Below are 25,511 nucleotides of genomic sequence, written 5' to 3'. Positions count from 1 at the left end.
ATGTGGGAGAGGAGTAACATGAAGCCTCAAAGGAGGAACTCAGCAAGAACCTGATGTTTAGTCAGCACCCCAGACCTAGTGAACATAAATATTTCAGTAACTAGAGATTTACGCTCTCATGGGGCAAGGATATTTTTTCGTGTTTCACCAGGACCCAGATGAAATATCCCTTAGCTCTAGCTACTTCTCTTTGCTCTTATTCCATATTCATTATGCAGTCTTCTAATTATTATTTGGCTTCTAAATAGATTTCCCTACAGGAGAGAATGCCCTGACCTGTGCTCATAGCTATTCTTGTCCACTTGGTAGTTAACACCGGTTTATGCATCTTGTGAGGCTGATTCTTTTGACTCAATCACCAAGAATAGTCAGGGTTCTCCAAAGAAACAGAACCAATAGGTCGTATATATATAAGGAGATTTATTATGAGGAATTGTCTCACGTGATTATGGAGGTTGAGAAGTCTCATGATCTGTGTTTGCAAGCTGAATACCCAGGAAAACCAGTGGTATAATTCAGTCCAAGTCCAAAAGCCAGAGAACCAGGTGAGCCGATGGTGCAAATCCCAGTTCGAGGGTAGGAAAAGATGAGATGAAATATCCCAGCTCATCCATGAGGCAGGAAAAGAGGGACAAGTTTCTCCTTCCTCTGCCTTTTGCTCTTTCATTCAGGTCCTCAATGGATTGGATGATGCCCACCCACACTGGGGAGGGAAATCTACTTTACTTAGTCCACCAATTCAAACGCTATTCTCCTCTGGAGACACCCTCCCACACATATGAAGAAACAATGTTTAATCTGGGCACCTAATGGCCCACTCAAGTTGACACATAAAATTAACCATCACCGTGACACTGAGTTTCTGAGTTTACAAAGTCCAGAATCTGGGTGTGGTTACTCAGCTCATTTCATTCCAAAAGTTCCTATCTGGAAGTTTACTGTTCTGGGAGGCTTTGCTCAAGGGGCCAGCAAGCATTCTTAGACTTCTCTCTCTCTGCTCTCTTTTAACTGCAACAGTTACAGGATAGTTTTGGCTGGGCGAGGCCCAGGATTTAGTCTTTGTTGGCTAGAGGAGGAAGATGTCATCCCTCCTCAACCCACTTCCATTTGGCTCCAGGATGCTGAGTGAAGAAATTTTTTTAAAGGGTGCAAAGAAAAGAAATCAGTACTCTAATTTCTCCCTAGTGAGTCTTAAAGAAGTCTAGGGGACTGTGGTGGCCTTACCTGATAGAATGGTCCAGGATACAAAGGCAGGATAGAAGAAAGCAATGGAAACCCAAGGGAAGATTTTCAGAGCAGTGAGCAGTCTCCCTGGGGCCCTAGGGAGTAAAAGGCTTCAGGTGGAGTCCAAGGCTTGTCAGAAAAGCCAGCTATTTGGAATTGTGGGACCTGAGGCAGAAAAGATACAGGGGTTTATGTGTAGAAACCTTTGGAGGCCATGAGTCCTGCCCTTTAAATTTGGAAATTGTGCATTTAATTTTTGAGGATGTTCCTAGAGCAGAGACCACTGGGCCCAGAAGAAAAGGCCACTGGTACCAGATGGGCCGGGGGCTGACCCTGGGGCTGAAGATCCTTACTTGCCTTTAGGCTCTGACTCCTCCACAGGGTGCAGTGACTATATTTGCAAAAATCCTGAAAAAGAAGACTCCTTGGAAGCTGGGAAGGGAGCTGCTTTCAGCTGACTGGGGGACTAGAGGGTGGCTAAGTTGGCCCCAGAGCCAGGGACCCCAGAAGGTGATGCCTTTTCTAGGCAGCGTGAGAGTGAAGAGCAACTGACCTGAGAGGGCATGGGGGCAGGGCATGAGTGCAAGGCGTGCTGTGGCCACCCAGCAATCAAAGGGAAAGCCAGGGACGGTCTAGCTCAAGTCCTTTGTGACCACACCCTGACCCTGTCTCCCTACAAAGTTAATGTGTCTTCAGTTGCTCTCTTAACCATTCCTTTACCTCTCTAGCTTGCTTTACTTTGCCTTACATTCTAATTATTTTTTATCCCATTAAAGTATACATTTTTAAGAGAATAACAAAGTAACAATGTTGTGATTATTTTTGTTTCCCTCTCCTCATAGTGCCTGGCAGGGTGCTACATATATAAAATAGTATCTGAATAAATGCTTGAATGAATGAATGAAGTGAGAGCCAGGTGAGAAGGGGTATGTGTGTGTGTGTGTGTGTGTGTGTGTGTGTATGTGAGGGTGATTACTGTTGAAAGAAAGAGAGGAAAAGGTGAGAGAAGATGTAGGATGGGGAGAAAAGAAGATAGGACAAGAGGAAATAATTATAATAATATTTATGTACTGATAAATATTGTGTTTACCATGAATCAGGTATATCAACTAAATGTTTTCATGTGTGTGACCTAATTTAATGTTCACAGAAATCTTGCATGGTAGGCACAACCGTTGTCCTTATTTTACAGATGGTGAAGCCAAGTCTCCGAGAAGAAGGTGGCTTGCCCAAAGTCACGTGGCCAGTTAGTGGCGATACCAGAACCTAGCACAGGTCCATTGGCTTCAAGGGCCCAAGCTCTTAACTGTGAAACCAAACTGCTATCCAGCCTCCCCTGTTGTATTTTCCCCGTAACCTCTGTACTTCTCTTTTGAGACATTTTGCTGACTTTTAACTATTTAATGGATTATTTAAAATTATTTGTTTAATAACTATTATATCTTCACTGATAGAATTTAAGTCCAAAAAGCCAGGGACCACATTGATTTTGTATCTTTAGTTATATCCTTTGTTCTTAGAACAATGCCTGACATACAATAGGCAATCAATAAATACTAATATGTACCTACTGGCTGACCAACAGCTTGTCTGCTGACTTTAACTTGACAGCCCCCAGGCTTCCCGGAGCCCTTCCCCCACTCTTCCCTCTGGGCTTTCCCTGCGTCACTTCTGTCCTCTAGTCCCACCAGCGAGCACCGTTCCTCTCCCCAGCCTTAACCTAAAGCTGAGCTAGTGGACATTAAATGCCACTGCCAAGTTTTAGTCCCAGACGATCCCTGGACTCAGCAAATGCTGATCAAGTGACTGTCTCTCTCTGGCTTAGGATGGAAAGATGCCAGGAAAGATCGAAGCATCTACCCCGATGGGTTACACCAGGGCTTCTAGAAGGGATTTTGTGGCAGCAGGGAGGGGGGCAGGAGATTGAATGTCTCTGTGACTTGTGCAGGGCAGCGTGATGGATGAGCAGTGGAAAGCCCTTCTACGAAACATGCCAGACCTGTTGCAATAGTATCTCTCCCAACAGCCCAGCATTCTGTCTCCCTGAAGACACGCTAAATCGTGCTCTGGATTTATATGTGGGTGGCAACCTGCCAGCTCCTCCTCTGTGCTCCCAAAGGAGGTCTGTCTACAGATGCCCCAGGAGAGGAAGAAGCATCTGAGAACTGGAGGAGGTTTGAGCCCTTTTCCCAAGAGGCTTGGAGCTTCATGGAAAGCGACAGCCCTTTAAGAGTTTCCTGACTTCTGCAGATCCTACTCTCTTTCCCAAACAGCCTGCCAGTTTTCAGTTTTGGTACACAGTGAGAAGGATTCTCTCTCTCTCTCTTTCCTCTCTCTCTCTCAAAGTGGCCAAAGGAGGCTAGAGTGTCGGATGCTCAGCATTCAGGTTGTCCTTGGAAGAAGAGAATGGGTACAGGGGTGGTTAGCGGTATTGGCCCCTCATCTTGAGCATCTTTCCTGGGGCCATAAGTGCCTGGGAGTCCCCCAGCACACTACCAAATACAGTAGCAAGAAGTCAAAGAAACACACACTGACCACAGCGACATCCACCCGGTGATGGAGAAGTAAAATATGTGCTTGAACATGCCTCGCGCCGGCCAGTTCACAAACCCCCATGGCCTCGTCCCTGCTTGTCTGGCTCTCCGTGGCTGTGATCTGCTTCTGCCAGCCTCTGCATTTTTGTATCTTTTTCTCATTGCGTGGCCCCCTTGTCTTTAAAAGGCTAAACTGCTCTGTACTAAATTTGGTCACGCAGCGCTCCAAGATTCCCTGGAATGTCCTCAAGTTTCAAACAGCTCTGACAGCGAGGCAGACCCGCCCCCAGCTCGGGTATTGGCTTCCCCTTTCGGGGCTGGGCAGTTGTCGCGTCTTATTGGCCGCTGGTTAGACCAGCCAGGGTCCACTAGCCCTGGGCTGCAGGGAGGCTGCTGCGAGCAGTTAACACTTCAGCACCTGTAGCACAGCAGGGCCAAGGAGCTGCAGTCCTCCACCAGCTGGGGGTCTGCTCCCAAGCCCACTCTGCTCCCTCCAGATCAGCTCACCCTCTCCCTTCCCTGCCCCCCAGGACTCCCATAGCCTCTGGCAAGAGCCTCAGCCCACTTTGCCAAGATGTCCAGGGTAGCCAAGTACCGCCGGCAGGTGAGCGAAGACCCCGACATCGACAGCCTGCTGTCCACCCTGTCTCCCGAGGAGATGGAGGAGCTGGAGAAGGAGCTGGATGTGGTGGACCCAGACGGGAGCGTTCCCGTGGGGCTGCGGCAGAGAAACCAGACGGAGAAGCAGTCCACGGGCACGTACAACCGGGAAGCCATGCTCAACTTCTGCGAAAAGGAGACCAAGAAACTTATCCAGAGGGAGATGTCCGTGGACGTGAGTGAGCACAAGGAGGGAAGGGGGGGACGGAGGGCTGGAGACTGTGACTCTGGGACTAGGATGCTTCTTTCCTTAGAAGAAAGGTTCTTGTTGACAAAGGATTTAATGCTGCAGAACTGATTACTCTACGTTGAACTAGCAGTGTGAACCTCTTACCCCTAATTTCTGTTCTATAAGCGGCAGTTGGACGTGTTGGAGGAACACACCATCCCACAAAATCAAATAGGCCTCTTAGTCGAATGGGAGCTGGAAGGTGTCCTTGAAGAGTTCATTGTCAAGTTGACTCCATCCCTGTCCCTCAATGCCTTTATTTTTCTTCAGCACTCATCCCACCCCATACACGAGGAGGGGCAAACGGATAGAATTATACTTGCAGTCTCCTGCCAGCCACCCAGAAAGAGCAAGCTAAACTCTCCTTATGGGAGAGAGACTCATTTCTAAGCCCCCGTCTCTGTGGGCCTCTTGTGGCACATGGACCATTCGCGGAGGGGCAGGGGCAGGTGGGCTTCCCAAAGCAAAGGGGGAGACAGGGCCAGGGGCCCATGGGCTGGGAAATGTGTCTTCAAAATGTGGCAGCTTCAATTTTATTCCCAGGGAAGATGTTTTTGTTTGGTTGGTTTTTGCACTCTCCCTTTTACAAGCGAGCAAGGCCATTTTGCTGGGGGATGAAGATATTTCACCGGAAGGGGACAGAGGAGGGGAGAGGAGAGATGTCTGTGGAAGCCTCTGCCCACTTTCGGATGGGCTTAAGCAAAACTCGCTTTCTGCTTTTCAGGGCTGGCACAAAGGAATTTTTTTTTTTCACCATTGTGTTCATATGTGTTTTCTTTGGACAAACTAGCCTGCCCTCCAATTGAGAATGACTTTCTAGCATCCCTTTGCCCACAGGAAAGAGTGTTTGGTGGGAAAACTGTTCTTCTAATTATCTGCACTAGTTCTCTTCTGCTCAGCCACATCTCTTGCACACTAGCTGTTACTTGTGAATTATTGCAAGAGAAAGTTCAGTCTCAATTCTTGTTTTTGTTTTACTTCTATGGAAACTGAGGCCCAGAGCTTGAGATGACATGCTCATTTTCACAGAGGAACTGATGAAGGGAATATTATCTAAAACTGCCGTGGAATATCTGGCTGGGTATGAAATTCTGTCGACTGCTAGTCCCCGAGCATGTTGGTGGACACAGCCCTGACTCCTTGCGTGCAGGGATGGGACAGTAGGGAGGAGGCGAGAAGGGGAAGGCAAAGGGAGGGGAGGAGCTGGAGCTCTGTCTGCCCTGAATCTCTCCCCCGCCCCCTGCCGGGGCCTGTGGTTAAGGCTCTGCCAAGAAGAGGGGAGAGTGCGGGAAGCCAGGAGGCTCAGGAATTTATGTCCTGTGCACCAGGTGGTTGCCCTGATGTAACTATGATCATGATGAGTAAATACGAAAACGTTTATGGAAAAAACGATTGCACTTACTGTGAGGGCCTGGTGCCTCAAAACAGCTATCAGGAGGCAAGCAGAAAGAAACGACACACAGCCAAAGGCCTTGGCACCCCTGTAAATCTTTGGCTGTACTTGTCCCTCACTCCCGGTCCCCAGGCCCTGTGCCCATCACTGCCTCATGCCCAGTGGCTGCTTCCAGTGCTCAGAAAGCTACTCCTGAGGCTGAAGTCAAACAAAACACTCTTAATCACAAGCAAGATGTTCAGGCCACGGTGTGAGGAATTCTCATGTTCCTGGAAATTTCATCCTCATAGCCTTTTGCTCAGCCAGTGAATTCCGTGGCCAGCCTCCCGCCCCTGCCCCGCTTTCCCCGCCCCTGCCAGGTGCACACTGCTCTCTGCAGACAGAGCCCGAGGCAAGGAGCAGAGGGTGGCGTGCGTGCTTGTGTGCACCGCCTTGGTATGTGGAGGTGCCTTTAGGACCATTTTCCCTCATGGAGTTGGGCTGTTCCCCCCAGTCTGAGGGCACACGTCGGCATAACGGCTGGCTGGAGTTCGGGGTGCTTACTGAGCTGTGGGCAGAAGTCATCTTTGTAAATCTGGGTGAATGGGAATGAACCCTAGCAAGTGGCCTGTTTAGCACCATTAGCAAAATAGTGAGTGTGCAGTAAAGAACTTGGATTTCAGGATCAGAGAAACCTGGTTTGAGTACCAAGACTCAGTTTCTTCGTCTACAAAATGAGGATGTCAGTACCCATCTCAGGGCATTGCTGTGAAGACGAAAAGGGGTAACAATGTAAAGCACTTAGCTCAGAGCTTGGCATACAACAAACACTCTATAAACGGCAGCTATGAAGTTAATTCCTTTGGGTCAAGGAACCCAGAAATTGGCAAAGCAAGCCAAAAGCAAATCTCTACCCCTGCCAAGCCCCTCCCTTCCCTCCGTCCCCTGAGGGCTGTGCAAGTCATGCCTGTTGGGTCACCGAGTGGCCAGAGTAAACAAGCAAAGCCTGGGTGCTTAGGGTGGGGGTCACCAACACCACCGACACAGAACGGTGGGTGGACCCCGGCTGCCGGACCAGCTGCAGCCCTCACTAACAGCGGCCTTCACTCCGTGTGAGGAGCTAGACAATTGTCACAACAGGGAGGAAATGTGAGCCTGTTTCTCTTGACTTGAGGAAGAACAGCAAGATGAGCATTTACTAAGAACCTTCTACATGCCAACCACATTCACCCTTTCTTTAATTTAAGCCTGACAATTCTTGGGAGATAAATATTTTTATTCCCTTTATCTCAGAGAGGTGGAATAACTGTCCCAGGGTCACACGGCTAATAAGTGGCCTGCCTGACTTTGAGATCTTTGCCACCCTAATAATGCCAGTCCCTGCCCTCGAGAATGTACAACCTAATTAGAGTCACAAAACACATGCGTACGGAGCCACCAGAGTGTTGCGGAGCTGTGTCCCCACACTCACAGGCTGTCACAGGCGCAGTGGCTGTCATACAGTCTGGCTGAATGCTCCTCGCCCCACCCCTGTGAGTAGGAACATAACTATTAAAAGCAAGGGTGGGTTACAGACAGCAAATCTTGACGAGATACTGAGTGGTATTAAGGAATTTTTATTCATTCCTTTTAGGTGTGATCATGGTATTGTACATAAGCTTTTTAAAGCATCCTCATCTTTTAGACATAAATATTGAAATATTTATGGGAAAAGTTGATTGGATTTGGGAATTTGCTTTAAAATGATCTGGGTGGGAATATAGATGAAACAAGATTGGCCACCAGCTGATAATTGTTGAAGCGAGGTGATGAGTCTACATGGGTGTTCGTTATATTATTTTCTGTTGTATATGTTTAAAATGTTTCATAATGAATTTAAAAAAAAATAGAAACCAAGAATGGGAGGCAGGCCCAGTGTGGGCCTTAAGCTCTGGCTTTTCCTGGGGGGAGAGCCCCAACAGCCATGCTCTGGCTACATGCCAAGTGGGTCTGGACTGCAGAAGGGACCTTGGGCTGCTTCTCCCTCAGCAGGGTGGGATATTCCAGGGGTCTTCTGGATTGTTTACCACCTCTTTCATAAATATGCCCCCTCACCTCCAGACCAACTGCCATCTGTCCTTCCCTGTCTGGGGCACCACTCCTGCAGGTTAGTCGTCCCTGCCCCCGCACAAGGTTAGGCACCTTGTCTGAGCCCCCAATACCCTCTCTGTTCCATCCCCCTCAGGACTTGGCTTTTTTGGAATTACCTGCTTTCTTGGCTGTCTCCCTTACCAGCCCGTGTGATTCCGGAGGGCAAATGCTAACACAGGGCCCAGCACACAGTAGGCCCCCAGCCTCTGTTCGTTGAATGAATGCTACCAGGTTAGCAGGAGGTTAGGGTGGAGCCTGGAAGAACTGACCCCACCCGGCTTCTCTCCCTCCCCTTAAAGGGCCAGACCTCTCGGCCAGTGTGGCTCCACCCGGTCCTCTGGTAACTCACCTTCAGCCCAGGTGGAAGACAAAGCCCCTGCGCAAGCGTGTAGCCAGCAGTTCGGTGAAACTCGTGTCCTGGGCTCAGGTTTCAGGAACCGGATCCCAACGGGTCAACTCATGTGTTCTCTTTCCTTCCCAAGCGGGAAAGAAAATCTCCAGCCTGCCTCCCCCTTCCTTCTCCCTGGTGATACCAGGGACTGGGGATTAGCACCTGCACCCGACCAGGGCGGGGGCAGCCGAGCTGGGGTGGAGGGAGGTTCTCACTAGAGGTAAACTTGAGAAGCAAACCTGAAGCTCCTCACTAGCCAGCAGCCACAAGGCCTGAGCCTCCTGACCTTCCCCTCCGGCTGCCTGCACAGCCTCGCAGCCCCCTCCCCCTGCAGTGCTAACTCACCCCTCCCCCACCGGTTCTAGTTCACGGCTCAGTGTCCGTGGTATCCCTTGGGGAAGGCCTGAGGCCAGCAGCACCAACCCTCAGAATGCCCTTTGCAGAGGGCTGGGCCCTGTCAGGAGTGCACTGGGCAGCACGGCTGGTCGCTTAAGGAGATTAACCCCGACTGGTACACACCCAAAATAGCCCCAGAGTCCAGGGTGGAGAGGGCAGGAGAGGTGATGGGGGCCTGTTGACCCAGGGAGGCAAAAGCAGCCACCCAGAGAGGGCTGGGCAAGGCTCTCCCTGGAGTTTGAAGCTGCCTCCATCCAGAGTTTGAAAGAGCAGCTGACTATTTCTTAAAATAGGTGGTGGAATCCACAGGCGTTTGTTTTAAATATTGTTCTTGCTCGCATAAGTTTTCTTCTGTATATATATCATCTTTACAGAGTGTTGAGTAAGCGAGAAGCGAGGCATCGTGCCTGCCCCCCCCCAGTGCTGCCCCCCCCCCCCCGCCCCCGTGCTGCCTTCTCCTTGCTGGGAAGCAGGTGTAAGAGCTTGGCTGGACGGCAAATGCAAAAGGATGGCAGGACACGTGGATAGGACCAAGGAGTGCTTGGAACATGAAACGGTTTGCCAGTGGGAGGGGGATATAGATGGTTAAGGGGGGGGTATGAGTTCCTACTGACCAAGGGGAGGGCCGCTACCACCCTCATGGAAGACTGGAGGCTTCGAGGTTTCTGGGGGCTTCATGGTTCCCGGGCTGGGACAGGAAGGTGAGGACAAAGTCCTGGTCTAACCTGTCTGTGCTCCTTCGGCCTCTCTCTCCACCAAGAGACTCTGGAGTATCTGTGTCAGACGCCGTCAGCATACGCACAGCTGGGCCCGGAGTGTGCAAAGCCCGACTGAAGTACACTGGGAGAGACAGACACGTACATGTGCACACACACGCGCTCACACACACACACACACACACACACACACACACACACACACACACACACGGCAGGAACGGAGGAACTGCCAAAAGCACAAGGAATCGGGGGAGGGCAAGAGAAGCTGATGTCCGTGTGCCTGCCAGGCTGAGCAGGAACACCCTGAGCTAGAGAACACAGGCCTTTGCAGATCAGGCCTTCCTTGCCTATCAGAGCACTTCTGGCATAACCAGGGAAGAGGAAGCGGTTTGGCTCCAGCGCACAGTTCCCCAAGGATTTGTTAGCATCTGGGCAGTGGGGGAGGTGGAAGGCCTGTAGGTGTCCGGAATCAGATAGGTCCAGGTTTGAATTCTGCTTCTGCCCCTACGGATCCAGTGGACCTGAGTAAGTTACCTGAGGAAGGAAGAACATTAACTTTATTGAGTCCCTTCTGGTGCCAAAGGCTTCATCGGTGTCACCCCGTTAGCACAGCCTCTGGAGGCTCAGGTACTGTGCCTGTCAGGTGGGAATGAAACATCAACCTTGAAGGGGTGTCGTGCAGATTGAATAGGATAAGATATTGAAAGTGTCTGGCACTGCATGAGAGACCTTGGCTCACTCTAAATTCTTTAGACTTCATACCTGTATGTATGCTAAATCAACATTTTTTTAAATCTCTCATGAAGTTAAAAAAAATACTGTCAGTGGGAGTGAAGGCATGACAAGGGACAGGGGGAAGGGGGGAGAAAAGCAAGGAGCTAAGTTCGAGGAAGAAAGCGGGGCTTATTGACTTGCCCCCGTGGCCTGATTTCTCTGAGCCTCTGCCTAATTTATTTTACGCCCCCGGCTCAGGGGTCCAAACTGAGTTGCTGGGTTGGAAAAATGGCAGAGCAAAGGAGATTAGGGGGAGCTTCGAGACTGGTGGACTCTCCTCGCCTGCAGCCTTCCAGCCCGGCATGAGCTCAGAAAGCCAAGCCTGTTTTGGAGGCTTCAGCTGTCTCTGGGGTCCACTGCGGAAAGGACAAGCCAGTGTCAGGATGCTGTTTACAAACAGCTAGGAATAGAAGGGCCTCCTGCTCCCATGGCCCCCCACCGCCTCCTCCCCTCACCTGCCTTCCCTCATGGAGGACCCACGGGCTCCTTCAGGTTGTCACCTCGCTAGCTCTTACTTCCTGACCAAACAGGCAGGACTGGCAGGACCCCCGCCCTCTGAGACAGGCAGGTGAAAGGTGCAGCATCCTTGTGGCAGGAGTCCCAGGCAAAGCTCTGGGTGCAGAATGCATTGAGTCGAGTGGTTAGAATAGTCTCCTCAGAGGCCAACTGGATCTGGATTCGAATCCTATTCTGCCTGTGGCTGGCTAAATGACTCAACAAGTTACTTTACCTCTCTGAGCCTGAGTTTCCCATCTATAAAATGGAAATTACAATGCCTGGTGTAGGATAGTGGTGAGGTTTAAGCCAAATAGTCTGCAGAAAGCACCGAGCAGAGCGCTGGGTTGGAAACCTGGGGGTAAGGGCGGGTGAACGTTGGTCTCCTCCCCACCTTTCCCTGCTGTCTGTGCCACCCATCCCCATTCTCTTCGTTCTTCTCATGGACAGGGTTCACCATGATGTTGTGTGTGCAAGGGGGAAGATGACGCCATTAAGTCATTAATCCCCCAACTATTTAGTGGGTTCCTATTATATTAGGCATTTTCTAAATGCCAGGGTAGAGTAGTGGATAAGGCAGACAAGGTTCTTGCCCACATGGAGACCATACAGGGCTGGGTGAGACAGACAGTAGCCATACATGCATGTCTAGATCCCACAGAGCAAATATGCACACAGCATGTACATTATAAAGAAGAATAATGCTGTTTAAGGAAAGAGTCTATGACTGACCATAGTGGTGGGTCCATTTCCGACAGGGCGGTCAGGGTTTTTGCCACCAAAGAGGTGACATTGCAGCAGAGCCGGGGGTGGACCACAGGGGCCAGCCATGGAAAGTTCTGGGGAAAAGCTTTCCAGGCAGAGGGAGCAGCAAATGCAAAGGCCCTGGGGTGGGAGCAGGCTTAATGTGTTGAGGAGAAGCCAGGCCAGTGCGAGCCGGGAGGAAGGCTGCAGGAGATAAGGCCCTAGAGGTAAGGAGGGTTCAGATGATGCAGGGCCTTTTAGGGCAGCAGAGGGAGTTTGGATTTTTATTCCCATGCCCACGTTCAGTCATGGCAGAGAAGGAGCCAGGGAAGGGACTGAGAGGTGGGATGACACTCCAAGTGATAAAAGGGCTTCGGAGAAGAGAGAGTACTCTACCATGTCCGTTCCTCCTGCGAGGTTTAACAAGATGAGCCAGAGAATCAACCATAGTACTGGTAAGTGGAAGCCACTGGAACCTCGGCAAGAGTGATTTCACTGTGCTGAAGAGTGGACTCAAAAGACAGAGTAGTGGATAAGGGTTAGAGACAGAGTCTAGACAAGTCTCTTTTGTTCTCAGAGTTGTGTTCTGATGGGAAGAAAAAGGAGGGTGGCAGCTGGAGGTAAATGTGGAATGCAGGCAGGATGTTCTTTAAGACAGGGACTGTTACAGCAGTTCATACGCTGATGGGGACAATCCAGTAGAGAGGGAAACGCTGATGACAGCAGGAAAGGCGGCAAGGAGGGGTGGCGTGCGCTGGAGTGGAGGGGTTGCCTCAGCAGCAGGCGGTCATCTTCAGTGTGGGGGAGGCAGCAGATGGGCGAGGGTGCAGTCAGGATGACAAATGTGGTGAGGGGAGGATGAGGTTGATGTCTTATGGGTTGACATGTACAAGGTGCTGCTCTGGGAGGACAACGCTGGTGGCCATAGGCTGGATTGAAGGGAGGAGAAACTTAGGAGGCTGTGACAGTACATTGGGAATGGCTGGGTCATGGAGAATGCAGAGTGAATTTTAATTTCTTCATTTGTAAGTAGAGATGGTACTACCTAGCTTGTAGGTCTCTGTGAGGATCAGATACAAAAGTCTGAAGAAGGTCTAACATGGTGCATTGCAAATAGTAGGCACTTAATTGATAGCCAACATCATTTCTAATGGAGTCCATCTTTAAGAGCTGTCATATCCTTTGAGCACGTTCTGCCTGCTGTCCTTCCGACCCTCTCTGTTGAGATTTGGACATTTCACTACGGCCTAGGTCAGATTCCCCTACCCCAGGACTCCTAACTTTCCCAAAGATAATGACTTAAAGGCACATCCCACTTCATGGCCTCTCCTCATTCTTAGCCTTACTTACTCCCAATATGGACCGACTTCTCTTCCATCCAATTTTGGGGCTCTTTCTGGCCTTATTTTCCTCTTTAGCTTATCTCTTACTTCGGTCGTTCTCAGCGTTATCCTTAATTCTCGTGCTCGTTCCTCCCAGCCTTTCATCACCCTCAGCCTGGATGAAACTAACCACTTGGCATTCCTATTCTACACCCAAGCTGCTGATCACACCTGGAGAATATAACACAGCCATATATAGGTGCCTCCGTGGATTAAGATCCAATAACCTCAGCCCAGAAAACCTCTACGTGTACCCCTTACTCCCTTTACACTTTATTCCAAAAGGTAACCTTTCTCTGAAAACCTGCTCGTCCCACCATCTCTCTTTTCACCTTCAACAGATGATCTAGCCTCTTACTTCACTGAGACACTTGAAACCATAAGGGAAGAATGCCTTCAAATTCCTCTTCTGCCACCTGAAAATTTATAAGCAGCCATATATGCAAGGTTTCCCCTTTCTCTCTTCTCTCATGGGAAGGATATCCCTCTTCCTGTCCCAGGCTAGCATCCCCCCCTCCCACTTTTCAGATTCGTTCGTTCCAGCCTCCACAGGACAGGGACCTTTGCTCCTGTAAACCTCTCTCTCTCTCTTCAACATTTCTTTCTGTTGGCTCTTTCTCTGCAGTTCCACCTTCTCTCCTTTCCTTCTTATCCACACTGTAGCGAATGGTGTCTACGTTCACTGTCACCCTGCAAGTCTCTGCTCCATGGCTGTGCTGACATCAGCCTTGACCAGGTATCCAAGGACCTCCTTGTTGCTTTATCCAGGGCACACTTTTTAGTCTTTATCCCATTTGTTTACTTCGTGGCATTTAACCACTCTCTCATTCTTAAAACACTCATTTCCCTTGGTGCCAAGATACCATGTTTGCCTGGTTTTCCTTTTATCTCTCTAGCTATTCCTTTCTAGTCTCCTCTGAGAGCAACTCTTCCTCTAATGCCTAAATATTGTTCCCCAGGGCTCTGTCCTTCCTATGCAGTCTTCACCGGGACCTTCCTCCAACTCCATGGAGTCAGCTTCCACCCAAATGCTCTATCTCTATCTCTGGCCTAGATCTCTGTTTTGAGTTCTAGATCATTCAGTTGCCTTTTGGACACCTCAAGTGTCTCGAATTCAACTAGTCTGGAAATAAATTAATCATTGTCACCCCACGTCACCCCTGAACCTGCTTTTCCTCCTACATTCCACGCTTTGGTAAATAGCAGCAGCATCTAACCAGACACGGAGGTCATAGCCCTGGGAGTTATCCTGCTCTAATCCCTTTCCCAGTGTTTCCAGACTTCCTGGGGATAGAATCCTGTAGATTCTACCTCTGTGATCTCGCTTAGCTCTGCCCCTCCTCCCTATTCCACTTCTATCACTTCCACCCGTATCACTTATCAGCTAGAAGAATGCCGTGACCTCCTAACTGATCTCCCTGCCTCTCTTCTCACACCATTGCAATCCATCCCCCTCACAGCTGCCAGTGTCTTATTTTAAAATGAAATCATGATCTTGACTCTCCCTGCATAAAAGTCTTCAGTTGCTCAACAGAGCTTCCATGATCAAGTTCACAGTCCTTAGCATGGCTGAGAAGGCTCTTGGCAATCCAATGCCTCTCTATCCTCCCTATCTCTCAGGCTACTAATACTCTTCCCCTTGACCTTTGCCCTTTGCTGCAGTTATACTTGACCACTGGTGCGCCGAAGGTGCCATGCTTTATCTTGCTTCCTTTGGGCCTTTGGACATACCACCACCTCTAACTGGGATGGCAGGCACGGCCAACCCTTATTCCTCTTTCAAGGCTCAGCTTGGTTGATACCTTTTCTAGAAGGCTTTCCTGACCCATCTAGTTTGGGTTGTGTGCTCCACCTCTGTGTCCACAAAACACCTTCTGCAGCTTCCGGCACTTCCTGTACCATATACACGTAACACATCATTTCAGCATTGTCTGTTTCTGTGCTTTGTCCAAACTGCTTGAGGGCAGGGGCTGACTCTTATTCATCTTTGTGTCCCCAGCAGTGAACGATACCTGGTTTAATAAATGCCTGTTGAATGAACAAAGGATGAAGAGTTTGCAAATACCATTCTTATCAAACTTGATTGAATTTACAGAAGTTGTAATTCATCTATACTCTTCTGAGACTGTTTGAAAATATGATTTTGTGTCCAACTCCTCAAATGAAGGGAGATTTGGCAGTGACCCTTTTTCCCCCCAGTTTCTGTAAACGACTGAGTAAATCGGTCCAAAATGTACACCCTGGGGTCTGAATGGTTGGGATAGGTCACTGCCGTATTTCCCCTTCAGTTTGAACTTGTTCCATTTTTTTCTTCCTTTTCTTGCTCTTCTCTTTCCAGCTTTGTAGGGATCTGAGAGTGCAGGCTAACGTTTGCATTCTGACCCAGTCGTGTCCACCTATGATCCCTGGGGCCACAGAATTTGCTCTGTACGCAGCCAGCTGAGGCCTTCAGCTCCCATCATTTGGATTCTTCCCTAAAATACGTGGAGAAGTTCATCAGCTTTGCCTCTAGATCTAGAAAAAGTAATACAGCTCTCCTAGAGAACTTGATATAAGCAGATTTCCCTTTGGATCATACCCATAAGAGCAGGAGAGGGAGCTGCCTTCCTCGCGGTACCCCAGAGCCTACCCCTATGGAAGGCCCAGTGCCCGGATGTGTGGGCATGATGACATAGAAGGTCTGGATACACCAGTTCTGCAGCCATATAGATGAAGAATTGCCCTTCGGAAGCCTGAGCTGTGAGGCTGGAGTCAAGGAGGAGCAGAGCTGGGATTAGGTCCTTGTAGACAAATGATCGGCTTTTCTCAGCCAGGCTTCTGTAAGAGAATTGAGCCCTACAGAAAATGAACTGAGTGACTTCCTCAATTCTCCCTGTCTCAGTACATTCTGTGCTGCTGTAACAAGATACCACAGACTGGGTAATTTATAGCAAGCAGAAATTTATTTGACTTGTGGTTCTGAAGGCTGGGAAGTCCAAGATCCAGGGGCAGTGTCTGGTGAGGGACTCGTTTCTGCATTATCCCATGGCAGAAGGCAGAAAGACAAGAGAGAGCAAGAGAGGCCAAGAGGGGGCCAAACTCGTGCTTTTATAAGGGACCCACTTCCACGATAATGGCATTCGTCCATTCGTACGAGCAGTGCCCCCATGACCCAACACCTCCCATTAGGCCCCACTTCCCCACATCCTGTATCGATGATTGAGTTTTCAACACATGAACTTTGGAAGACACATTCCAAGCATAGCACTCCCAAAGATGCTAAATAGCTGGTCCCATTCTCAATACACAAGGAAGAAATTTATTGATCACGTACAATGGATGCCTTAGGGCATTAAGGGCTTAAACTTTCTTCTGGAATTCTGGTTGCCTGAGCCCGACATTGGGCCGTTTTGCTTACACCAGGTTTTGCCAAGGTGGATCATCCCACCTACCCCGATGGCAGCATCTCTTCCACTTGCCACTTAGTGATAACCCACCAGTCCCATGTCCTCTACTGCACTGAAAAGCAGAACTTAATTTCTAAGTCACCAGTAATGACCCTGAAGTACTGAAGACTCAAGTGTTCCAATGGGCAAGGGTCTTTCGGGTGGGGAGGCTTTTGGTTCTATTCCCAGTCCCTGTAATTGTTACCTGAAAGGCAGGAGTAGGGGGTGGTGTACAGAGTATAAGCATTCTATTGCTACCTTTACTGTTTTCAAAAAATGTATAATTATAATGTAGTAAGGCTCATATAGACAATATAAAAAACATGGTGAAAAAAGAGAAAATAGCCAATAATTCTTTGTCTTATTAACTAAAGGTATTAGGAGTGGTCAATTTTTCTGTGTATACTTCTATATGTACTTTTCCTGTTGTAGCTGAGATCATTTAATGCACACACACATATTCACATAAATTTTTGTTTCCCTCTTTTTTTTTTGCTTATCATATTATAGTCATTTTCCCACATCACTAAAAATTCTTCCTAAACATCATTTTCAGTAGATGTCATCATAGTGCATCGTATGGCTGTGTTGACCCATTTGCCTATATTTGGACATTTACATGGTTCCTAATAAATATACTTTCCAAGGCCCCAAACAGATCCCCAGAGCCTCAGCACAGCTCCTTCCCTTGGCCTCTGGCACCCATCCCCGGAGAGACAGAGCCAGCCAAACAGATGATAAATAGAACTGTTAACACGCTCTTCCCTCAGCTGGGCCGTAAGGCCAGACGGGTGAAACAAAACTCCGAAAGGAGAGAAAGGACTCACTGGGCGCTGGTGACGAGGGGACTGAGGGTCAGCTCGCCGTGCAAACGCTCCGCAGCCCCGGGAAACATGAGGCCACGCAGGTTATTTTTTAGAAGATCAAGGTCTTTTTTTTTCTGAGACAGAGTCTCGCTCTGTTGCCCGGGCTAGAGTGCCATGGCGTCAGCCTAGCTCACAGCAACCTCAAACTCCTGGGCTCAAGCAATCCTCCTGCCTCAGCCTCCCGAGTAGCTGGGACTACACGCATGTGCCACCATGCCCGGCTAATTTTTTCTATATATTTTTAGTTGTTCAGCTAATTTCTTTCTATTTATAGTAGATGGGGTCTCGCTTTTGTTCAGGCTGGTCTTGAACTCCTGAGCTCAAAGGATCCACCGGCCTCGGCCTCCCAGAGTGCTAGGATTACAGGCGTGAGCCACCGCGCCTGGCCGAAGACCAAGTTCTTGATGTTGGAATATCCGCCAAGCCAAGCTAACCCCTCCTCCTTCTCGCTTTGACTCCTGCGGGGAATGTGTCGGTTTGTGGCACCGTGGGTGCAGCAGACGTGCCTGGTTTCCCCTTGTCTTGGGAGGGAAGAATTGTTCCTACTTAAAAAGAAAATCAAGGCTCCAGCCTCAGAAAACTTCAGGTCTAGGGAGGCTGACAAGCAGGGAAGGTCAACTAGTTCCTCCTCCTGCTTCCCGAGGGCCCTGTCCCAAAGACACTCCATACCAATGGCACACCAGAACCAGATCCGCACGACACCAGGTCATGAGGCAAAGTAATTTTTCCCTTCCGAGAAAATTAGAAAAAGAGTATCTCACACCAAGCGCATAGGTGAGCGCTCAGTTGCTGTCGTGGGACATCACACAATACGCCCCAGCTCATCCAGGCCCAACAGTATTAATGACAGAACCTAATGCCCCGCATCTGTGTTGAGCTGACTGCGCTGGTACGTACGGTACCTCATTTGATCCTCCCGTCAGCCTCGTAAGGGGAATTGGGTGCGTGGGCTGTAATCTGCTCGGCAGGTGAAGAAACTGAAGCTTAAAGAGGTCACCCAGCTGAAAGTCTTGAACACTTTCTTCTGACATCAAGTTGCAACAAACTGTGCATAACTTAACAGAAAAAAAAAAAAAGATCTGTCCCTCCAGCCTTCTTTTTGGACCCCCACTAGAACGAGAGATACATTTGTTCATTCGGCATTTCTGAAACACCCACCGTATGCCCAGTTCCAGGATCAGAGCCGCTCAGTCCTGTGGCTTTCCTGCCACCGCGCTGTGCTCTGGAGACCCTCCGCGTTCTGCCTGTGGGCTCTGGCCAGGCCGCTGCGCTGCCCTCCCATAGACCCCGGGGCACAGCTGCCGGGAATCACCCAGCCTGGTAAAATCCACGTGCCCCGGCTCCTCCCCCAGCCTTCACCCTCAGAGACTCATTCACCTGGCTTCTCCGCCCGCCTCAAAGTTGCCGCTTTCTCTCTCCCTTGAGGTTCTTCTCCCCACGCCTTGCTGTGGAAGAGGCTTTGGTCTCCCCAGCTTGCCTCTTCCCGGTGACACTGGGGCCCATCACACAAGCCCTGTATGATTTAGGGGTTTTTTAATTGCTTATTGCAAATGGAATAGACCTGGCCCACATGGGAAGTGACAACCGCTCTCACTCCATGCTGTTGACTATGGTAACCACCTGCCACAGGCGCCTGACTTGAAATGGGGCCATTGTGAATCCAGATGGGCTGTAACTGGAACATTCACACTGGATTTCAAAGACTTAGCAGGGACAAAAGAATGTAAAATATCTTAATTTCATGTTGATTACATGTTGAAGTGAAAAATATTCCCAAAGTGCTAGGATTACAGGCATCAGCCAACTATGCCTGGCCCCTTTTAAATTTTTAAATTTAAATGTTTTTAAATTAAGAAAAAATTGTATTGAGCCATAATTCGCATACCATAAAATTCACTCTTAAAGTGTGCAATTCAGTGGGTTTTTTTAGCATATTCACAAAATTATACAATCAACACCACTACCTAATTTCAGACTATTTTCATCACCCCCAGAGGAAACCCTTCATCAGCAGTCACTCCTTACTTCCCCTTCCCCTAGCCCCCGGCAACCACTAATCTACTGTCTGGCTTTGTGGACCTGCCTATTGTGGACGTTTCGTATAAATAGAATCATCCCATATGTGGCCCTTTGGATCTGGCTTCTTTAAATTATCATATTGTCAAGGTTCATTCATTACATCGCATGATACTTCATTCCCTTTTATGGCTGCATATTATTCTGTTGTACGGATATAGCACATTTGTTACACATTTATCAGTTAAGGGACATTTGGGTGATTTCCACTTTGTGGCTATTGTGAGTGGTTCTGCTGTGAACATTTGTGTACACGCTTCTGTATGGACATATATTTGCAATTCTCTTGGGCACATAGCTAGACATGGAATTGCTGGGTCATACGGTAACTATATTTAACTTTTTGAGAAACTGACAGAATGTTTTTCAAAATGGGTGCCCCATTTATATTCTTAACAGCAAGGTACGAGAGTTCCAATTTCTCCATGTCCTTGTCAACACTTATTATTATCTGTTTTTTGTTATAGACACCTAGTAGGTGTGAAGTGTGTCTCATCGTGGTTTTGCCAGTCTCAAAGGAAATGGGTTTTATTTCATTAAATAATGTGGCAATTTCCTTGCTCCTATTCCTTAAGTCCCTTTGGTCTTTCTGATGACTCACTTTCCAGAATCATATTTACTTTTGTGGGTTTTATTGCTACTTTTACACTTATGACTCCCAAACCTACATCTCAAACCCAAATCTCTTTCCTGAGCCTCAGATCCTTGTTAATGCCAACTTGTTAGGCGTTTAAATTTTATTGTGGCCACAACAATTCATCATCTCCATTGCCATCCTCGTCTTCCCCTCCGTATTACCCGTCATGGTTACAAGCATCACTACCTATCCAGTCAGCCAAACTGGAGATCTTGGAGTCATCCTTCATTCCTCCTTGTCCTTCTCCGCTTCCCTGACTCTTATTAATTAGTTCTGCTGCAGAACTGTCTGTGGGATGCATCTCCCTCCTCTGAACTCACTGCTCAGCCTTGGTCCAGGATCTCATAATGTCTTGCCTGAACTTGGCAGTAGCCTCCTACTGGTCTCTTCCCCTCAGTTTCTCCCAGCCTGAACTCCACTCTCCAAACAGCTGCCAGGGCTATTTTTCTAAAACGAAAATCTAGTTGTCATGTCTCTGGTTAAGAATATGTACGCTTCTCCCTTGCCCACCGAGTGAAGCTCAGGTTCCTTCACGTGGTGCATAAAGTCTGTTGTGACCTGGCTCCAGGGCAAATTCTGGCACATGTCCCACCCCTACTTCCTCTGCCCCGCTCCAGTTACAAAGGACTCCTCAACAATCCCTGGATTTGCCATGCTCCCATAAATCACATGCTTTTGCCTGTTTTGTCCCCTCTTGTCTCCTATGCCCAAATGACGTCCTCGGTAGGAGGCCACCTCTAAAGCTTTACTCCCACCTCCTCCAGGCACCCCGCCCCATGACCGCATTGTGTATTTGCTGGGTCTTTCGCTGTGTAAGACCACTGGGCATCCTTGATTGAGTGGTTTGACATCCTTGTTGGCTGCCTCTCTTCCCCCTAGATCCTGAATTCTCATTTTCCCTCCTAGTGGAATGACCAGACCCACCTCCCATTGGCCTTGAGCTTAAAGATTCAGCTCGGCGCTCAGCTGTTCTCCAGCTCTGACTTCCTCAGCTAGCAAGGGGATCCCATCTCTGTGGCCTTGGCACAAGGAGATCTTGTGTCTCCCAGGGCCTCAGCTGCTAGAAGGGAGCCGCATTTGGGAGTTGTTAATGGCCCCACAGCATGATGTCTTTCCAGAACAACCCACAAGGCCTGGGAAAAGGTGGCTCCAGGTATATCATTTTACTGGGGTAAAAACCCCAAGAAGAGTCAGTGGCGAGCAGAGGTGGCATTGAAACCAATATCTTCCATTTTCTCTCCACAGTCCTGGGCCCCTCTGGAGACTTTAGAAAGATGTTGAAGAGGCTTCTCACAATGGTTTAGTGGCAGCCTGAGTAAGAATGAGACTTCCTCTCTACCAAAAATAGAAAAAACTAGCCTGGCATGGTGGCATGTGCCTGTAGTCCCAGCTACTTGGGAGGCTGAGGCTGGAGGATCGCTTGAGCCCAGGAGTTTGAGGTTGCTGTGAGCTATGATGACACCACTATACTCTAGTCTAGCCTCAGTGACAGAGCGAGACCCTGTCTCAAAAAAAAAAAAAAATAGTTTAGTGGCCAGGCTGGAGAGATGTGGAATGGAAGGAGGTGCAGTTGGATGCTGCTTGGTGGCTCCCTGGAGGTGTGTAGTAGGGCACCAGAGAGTTGTGCCCTCGACTCTGCCCTGTCCAGTGGGCATAAAGATCTAGAAGGCCTACCTATTAGGCTTGCAGACTACCTGAAGCTGAGAGGAACAGTGGGCATTTTTACTTATTTATTTAAAACAAATTTTTTGTAGGGATGGGGTCTTGCTATGTTGCCCAGGCTGGCCTCAAATTCATGGCCTCAAGTGATCCTCCCACCTCAGCCTCCCAAAGTACTGGGTGGCATGAGCCACCATGCCTGACCTACAGTGAGCTTTTAAATAGCAGAACCAGGATCCAGAAAGTTCTGGTCAGGCTGGAATGATGGGCTTAGTCTAAGAGATGAACTTTTGTAGCCTAGAGAAGAACAGCCTCAAGGAGAGAGCACATTAATCTCAAATACATAGAGAACCCTCATATGGAAGAGAGGGGGTAGCTTTGTTTTGTATGGCCCCAGGGACATAACCAGAACCAGAAGGGCCTTCTGAGATAGAGTCAGCTTAAAGGAGAAGAAGAAGGAAAAAAAAAAAAAAAGCTTGGCTTCTTCAGGAAGAACTGAGCTCCCTGTCACTGGACATGTTCAAGCACAAACTGCTTGGGAGGGACACTACAGGTAGGATTGAAATATTTGCATTTCATCCCAGCAAGTATTTATTAATTGCAAAGTGCTCTGCCAGGCCAGGCACTGAGGATCAAAATAAGGACCTGTCCTTGCCCTCCAGTGGCTCAGCATGGCGGTAAGTGGAGGGGTCGCCCTGCGCTCAGCCTGCACAGGGGGACAGCGGGGGGCTCCTAACGCAGGGGCTGGGTGAGGGCCAGGGACAGGGCCCTGGGGCTGAGTGTTGCTAGAGCATTAGGAGGAATTAGTGCTATTCACTGTTTAGGTAAGATAATGGTATCATAGCTATCTTTTAAAAAGTTTCTGTCTTCTAGAGATACACGCTGAAATATGTGTGCATGAAATGACATATCTGGAATCTGCTTATAAATAATCCGCAGGCGGGAGAAAAACGGGCGGGCATATAGATGAAACAGGACTGGCTGTATGTCAAGAACTGTTGAAGGTGGGCAGTGGGTTATAGGTTCCTTATGCTGTTCTCTCTAGTTCGTGTACATTTGGAATTTCTCATAATAAAACGCTAAAAAGAAGGAGGAGGAAGAAAGGAAGAATGCGCCAGGCAGAGAAGAGGAGAGGACATCCATCCTAGAGGGGGTGCAGCACACTTAAAGGCAGCAAGGCTGGTCGCTGTGCCGGAGCGCAAGCGTGGGGCAGCAGGGTACAGAGGGGTGCAGGCAGGGCCACAGACGGCCCAGCTCAGGAGTCTGCATTTCATTCCGAAAGCATGGGAGCCACTGACCAGATTCACATTTTCGAAAGCTCTTCCTTGCTGCAGAGTGCAGACGGCTCAAGGAGAAGGAAGGCAGGAGGCAGGGAGTCACTTGGGAGGCAGATGATGGTGGCCCCAAGCACAGCAGTAGCGAGGGAGGGGTGGTGAGGGAGCTGATCGCAGATATGCTAGGGAGGGAGGATGCAGGGAGCGCCGTGAGGGCAGGGGATGCTGTTCCAGAAGGTAGAGAAGGCAGGAAGGTGGAGCTCTGCCCCACCCAACATCCTCTGCTCCTGCCTTTCTATCAAGCCTAGGACTGGCTACAGCATGTGTAGGACCTAGTGCAAAATGAAAATGTGGGGTCCTGGGGCCCCCTGTTCAAGAATGATTAAGACTTTCAATTAAAGCAAAAGCTCGGAGACTGCAGAGCATTGAACCGAGCCGAGGGCCCTTCTGCACATGGGGCCTTGTGGGACTTCAGAGGTCAAACTCCCACGAAGCTGGCCCTGATGAGGCCACTGCAGCCTTTTCTGTTTAGAACACGGGACGGGGGGAGTGTGTGAGAGCCAGGGCCCTGCTCACAGCCCCAGGCAGCAAGAGAACAGCATGTTCCTCCTGCCACCCCCCGGGACCCGAGTGGGACCCAGCGCTCTGGGACAAATAGCTTGCGTGAGTATAGATCTTTACAGAGTTTTCCAGACTGGCCTGGGTTTTCGTCTGTGCTAGGATGAGATGGAGCAGCAGAAAGTACTGGCCAGGCATTTCAGAGAGCAGAGTGCTAAAGCGACTTGTTTGTCTCTCCAAAGAGGCTTCCTGGTTTCTCCAAAAATGGGGTTTGCTACAAGCTTCCCAGTATGAGTCACCAGACCAGTTGGCAAGACATTTAGATCTGCAGAGAGCACTGGAGCTGACCCCTCAACGGCAGAGAATATCTGCCACTAGGACTGTCAGCCCCAGAGATGGGCTCTTCACAGGCCCCGGGCAGAAAGCAGAGCGGCGCTGCCAGTGCAGGCCGGGGCTCGGAGCCCTCGCCGCAGAACCCCTCTGTCGTCTATCCAGTACTCAGAGCCCTGGTGGCAGGAGCAGGGCCTGGTAGAAGCAAGCACTGCTCACCCTGCCTTCCTTTGGTGCCTCTTGGTGGGCAGGGTTGGGGAGAAGGCAGCCTCAAGAGGGTAAAACCAAGGTCAGAAGCCCACTGAGCATCTAATTTTCACCCCATCAGGAGTCAGGGTCTATAGCCTGGGTCCCCACGGTGTGCCACCTTAGTTTGTCACTCTCCTGGGTTAGTTTTCCCAGTGCTTGGCAATGAGACCCTTAAATTGAAATGGCCTGTGTGCATTAGCTTTGAGACTAAAAATGAAATAAACGGAGGTGGGAAAACTCTACCCCACTCCATAGTCAGGCCTGGAAGAAGAAACTGGGAACTGTGTGAACAGTGGCGTGACAATGGGCAAACTGGGGTGGTTGGGCTCCTGCACTGAATGTGCCACCACACTCTGCCACAAAGTAGGAGGAATCCTGACCGCCGTGACACTTCTTGATGGCTTTAGCGCCAGGCTTTCCAGTGAAGGGAATAGTAGTAACTGGGGGAGACGGCCCGGCCCGGAGCAGCGGTGCTGTGGCTCTTGCTGCCCTCCCAGAAGCCCACCAAGAGGTGGGCAAAAGCCATGGGCCCCCTTCCTCCCAGGTGCTCCCTCCTCCCACCCTGGACACAAAGTCCAAGGGAACGCTGGGTGTCCCCACAGCCTCGGGGTGACATTCAGTTCACCAGCCACTGCAGAGATTCCCGCTCTATCCGTCTCTGCGTCCCCGGAGCTGAGCCCAGTGCCTGGGCACTCAGTAAGCGTGTGTAGGGCCGAGTGATCGGACGCCCACACGGGCTCTCTGTGTGTGTGTGATGTGCTTTGCGGGGAGCTCCGGCAGGAGTGTGGCTTTCGTCCCCTGGTGCATCACTGAGACAATGGAAGCGTGGCATAGTAGGTAAGGGCATGTGTGTTAGAGCCCAGGAGATACGAGCTTGAACTCCAGTCCTTCCACTTACTACTTACATAATTTGTTTAAGAATGACATCATTGACAAAATGCGGAAAAGGTCAACGGCAACCCTGGGAGCCATGAGTCCCCGTTGTCCAGAAGTGGTGAATTTTCAGCAGTTTATTTCTTTGGTGCTACAGTGATATGATGGTCGTTAAGACCACAGTGAAAATAAGTGTATAGGGAACAGTGGAAAAGGAAGACCGGGAGACACAAGTGAAGGTCACCGAGTGTGAAGGGCCCTGGCTCCCACCGGCCGTCCCCGAAAGGGCTGCTCCCTCGGGCCTCCTCTTGCTGGGACTGCAGCCTCACCAGGCTCTGCCCACTTCGGACGGCAGTGCTGAGGGGTGAATTACGCAGATGACTTGTGTAAACCTGGCTCAGTGTCTCACACCTTGTAAACACTCAATGGTGGCTGTGGATATTGTTGTTAACGTTCTTGTGTCGGTGTTGGGCGGCTGGGGGGAAGGGCCGTCTCTGCACCGGGTGTGCAGGTG

At 49.6% G+C, this 25,511-nt stretch overlaps 1 protein-coding gene across 1 annotated transcript in view; it reads left to right on the top strand.

The window, feature by feature from the left end:
- Positions 1–4,081: 4,081 nt before the first annotated feature.
- Positions 4,082–25,511, top strand: part of LMOD1 (leiomodin 1) — a 31,429-nt gene continuing 9,999 nt past the window's right edge. Inside the window, exon 1 of the mRNA XM_045536221.1 lies at positions 4,082–4,593. Coding sequence (XP_045392177.1) covers positions 4,333–4,593 — 261 coding nt within the window. The 5' untranslated portion in view covers positions 4,082–4,332. The remainder of the gene's footprint in view (positions 4,594–25,511) is intronic.

The sequence above is a fragment of the Lemur catta genome, chromosome 23 (assembly GCF_020740605.2).
Source record: "Lemur catta isolate mLemCat1 chromosome 23, mLemCat1.pri, whole genome shotgun sequence".
Classification (NCBI taxonomy): domain Eukaryota; kingdom Metazoa; phylum Chordata; class Mammalia; order Primates; family Lemuridae; genus Lemur; species Lemur catta.
Note: the sequence above shows the minus strand (reverse complement) of the source record. Positions and strands in the feature narration are given on the sequence as shown.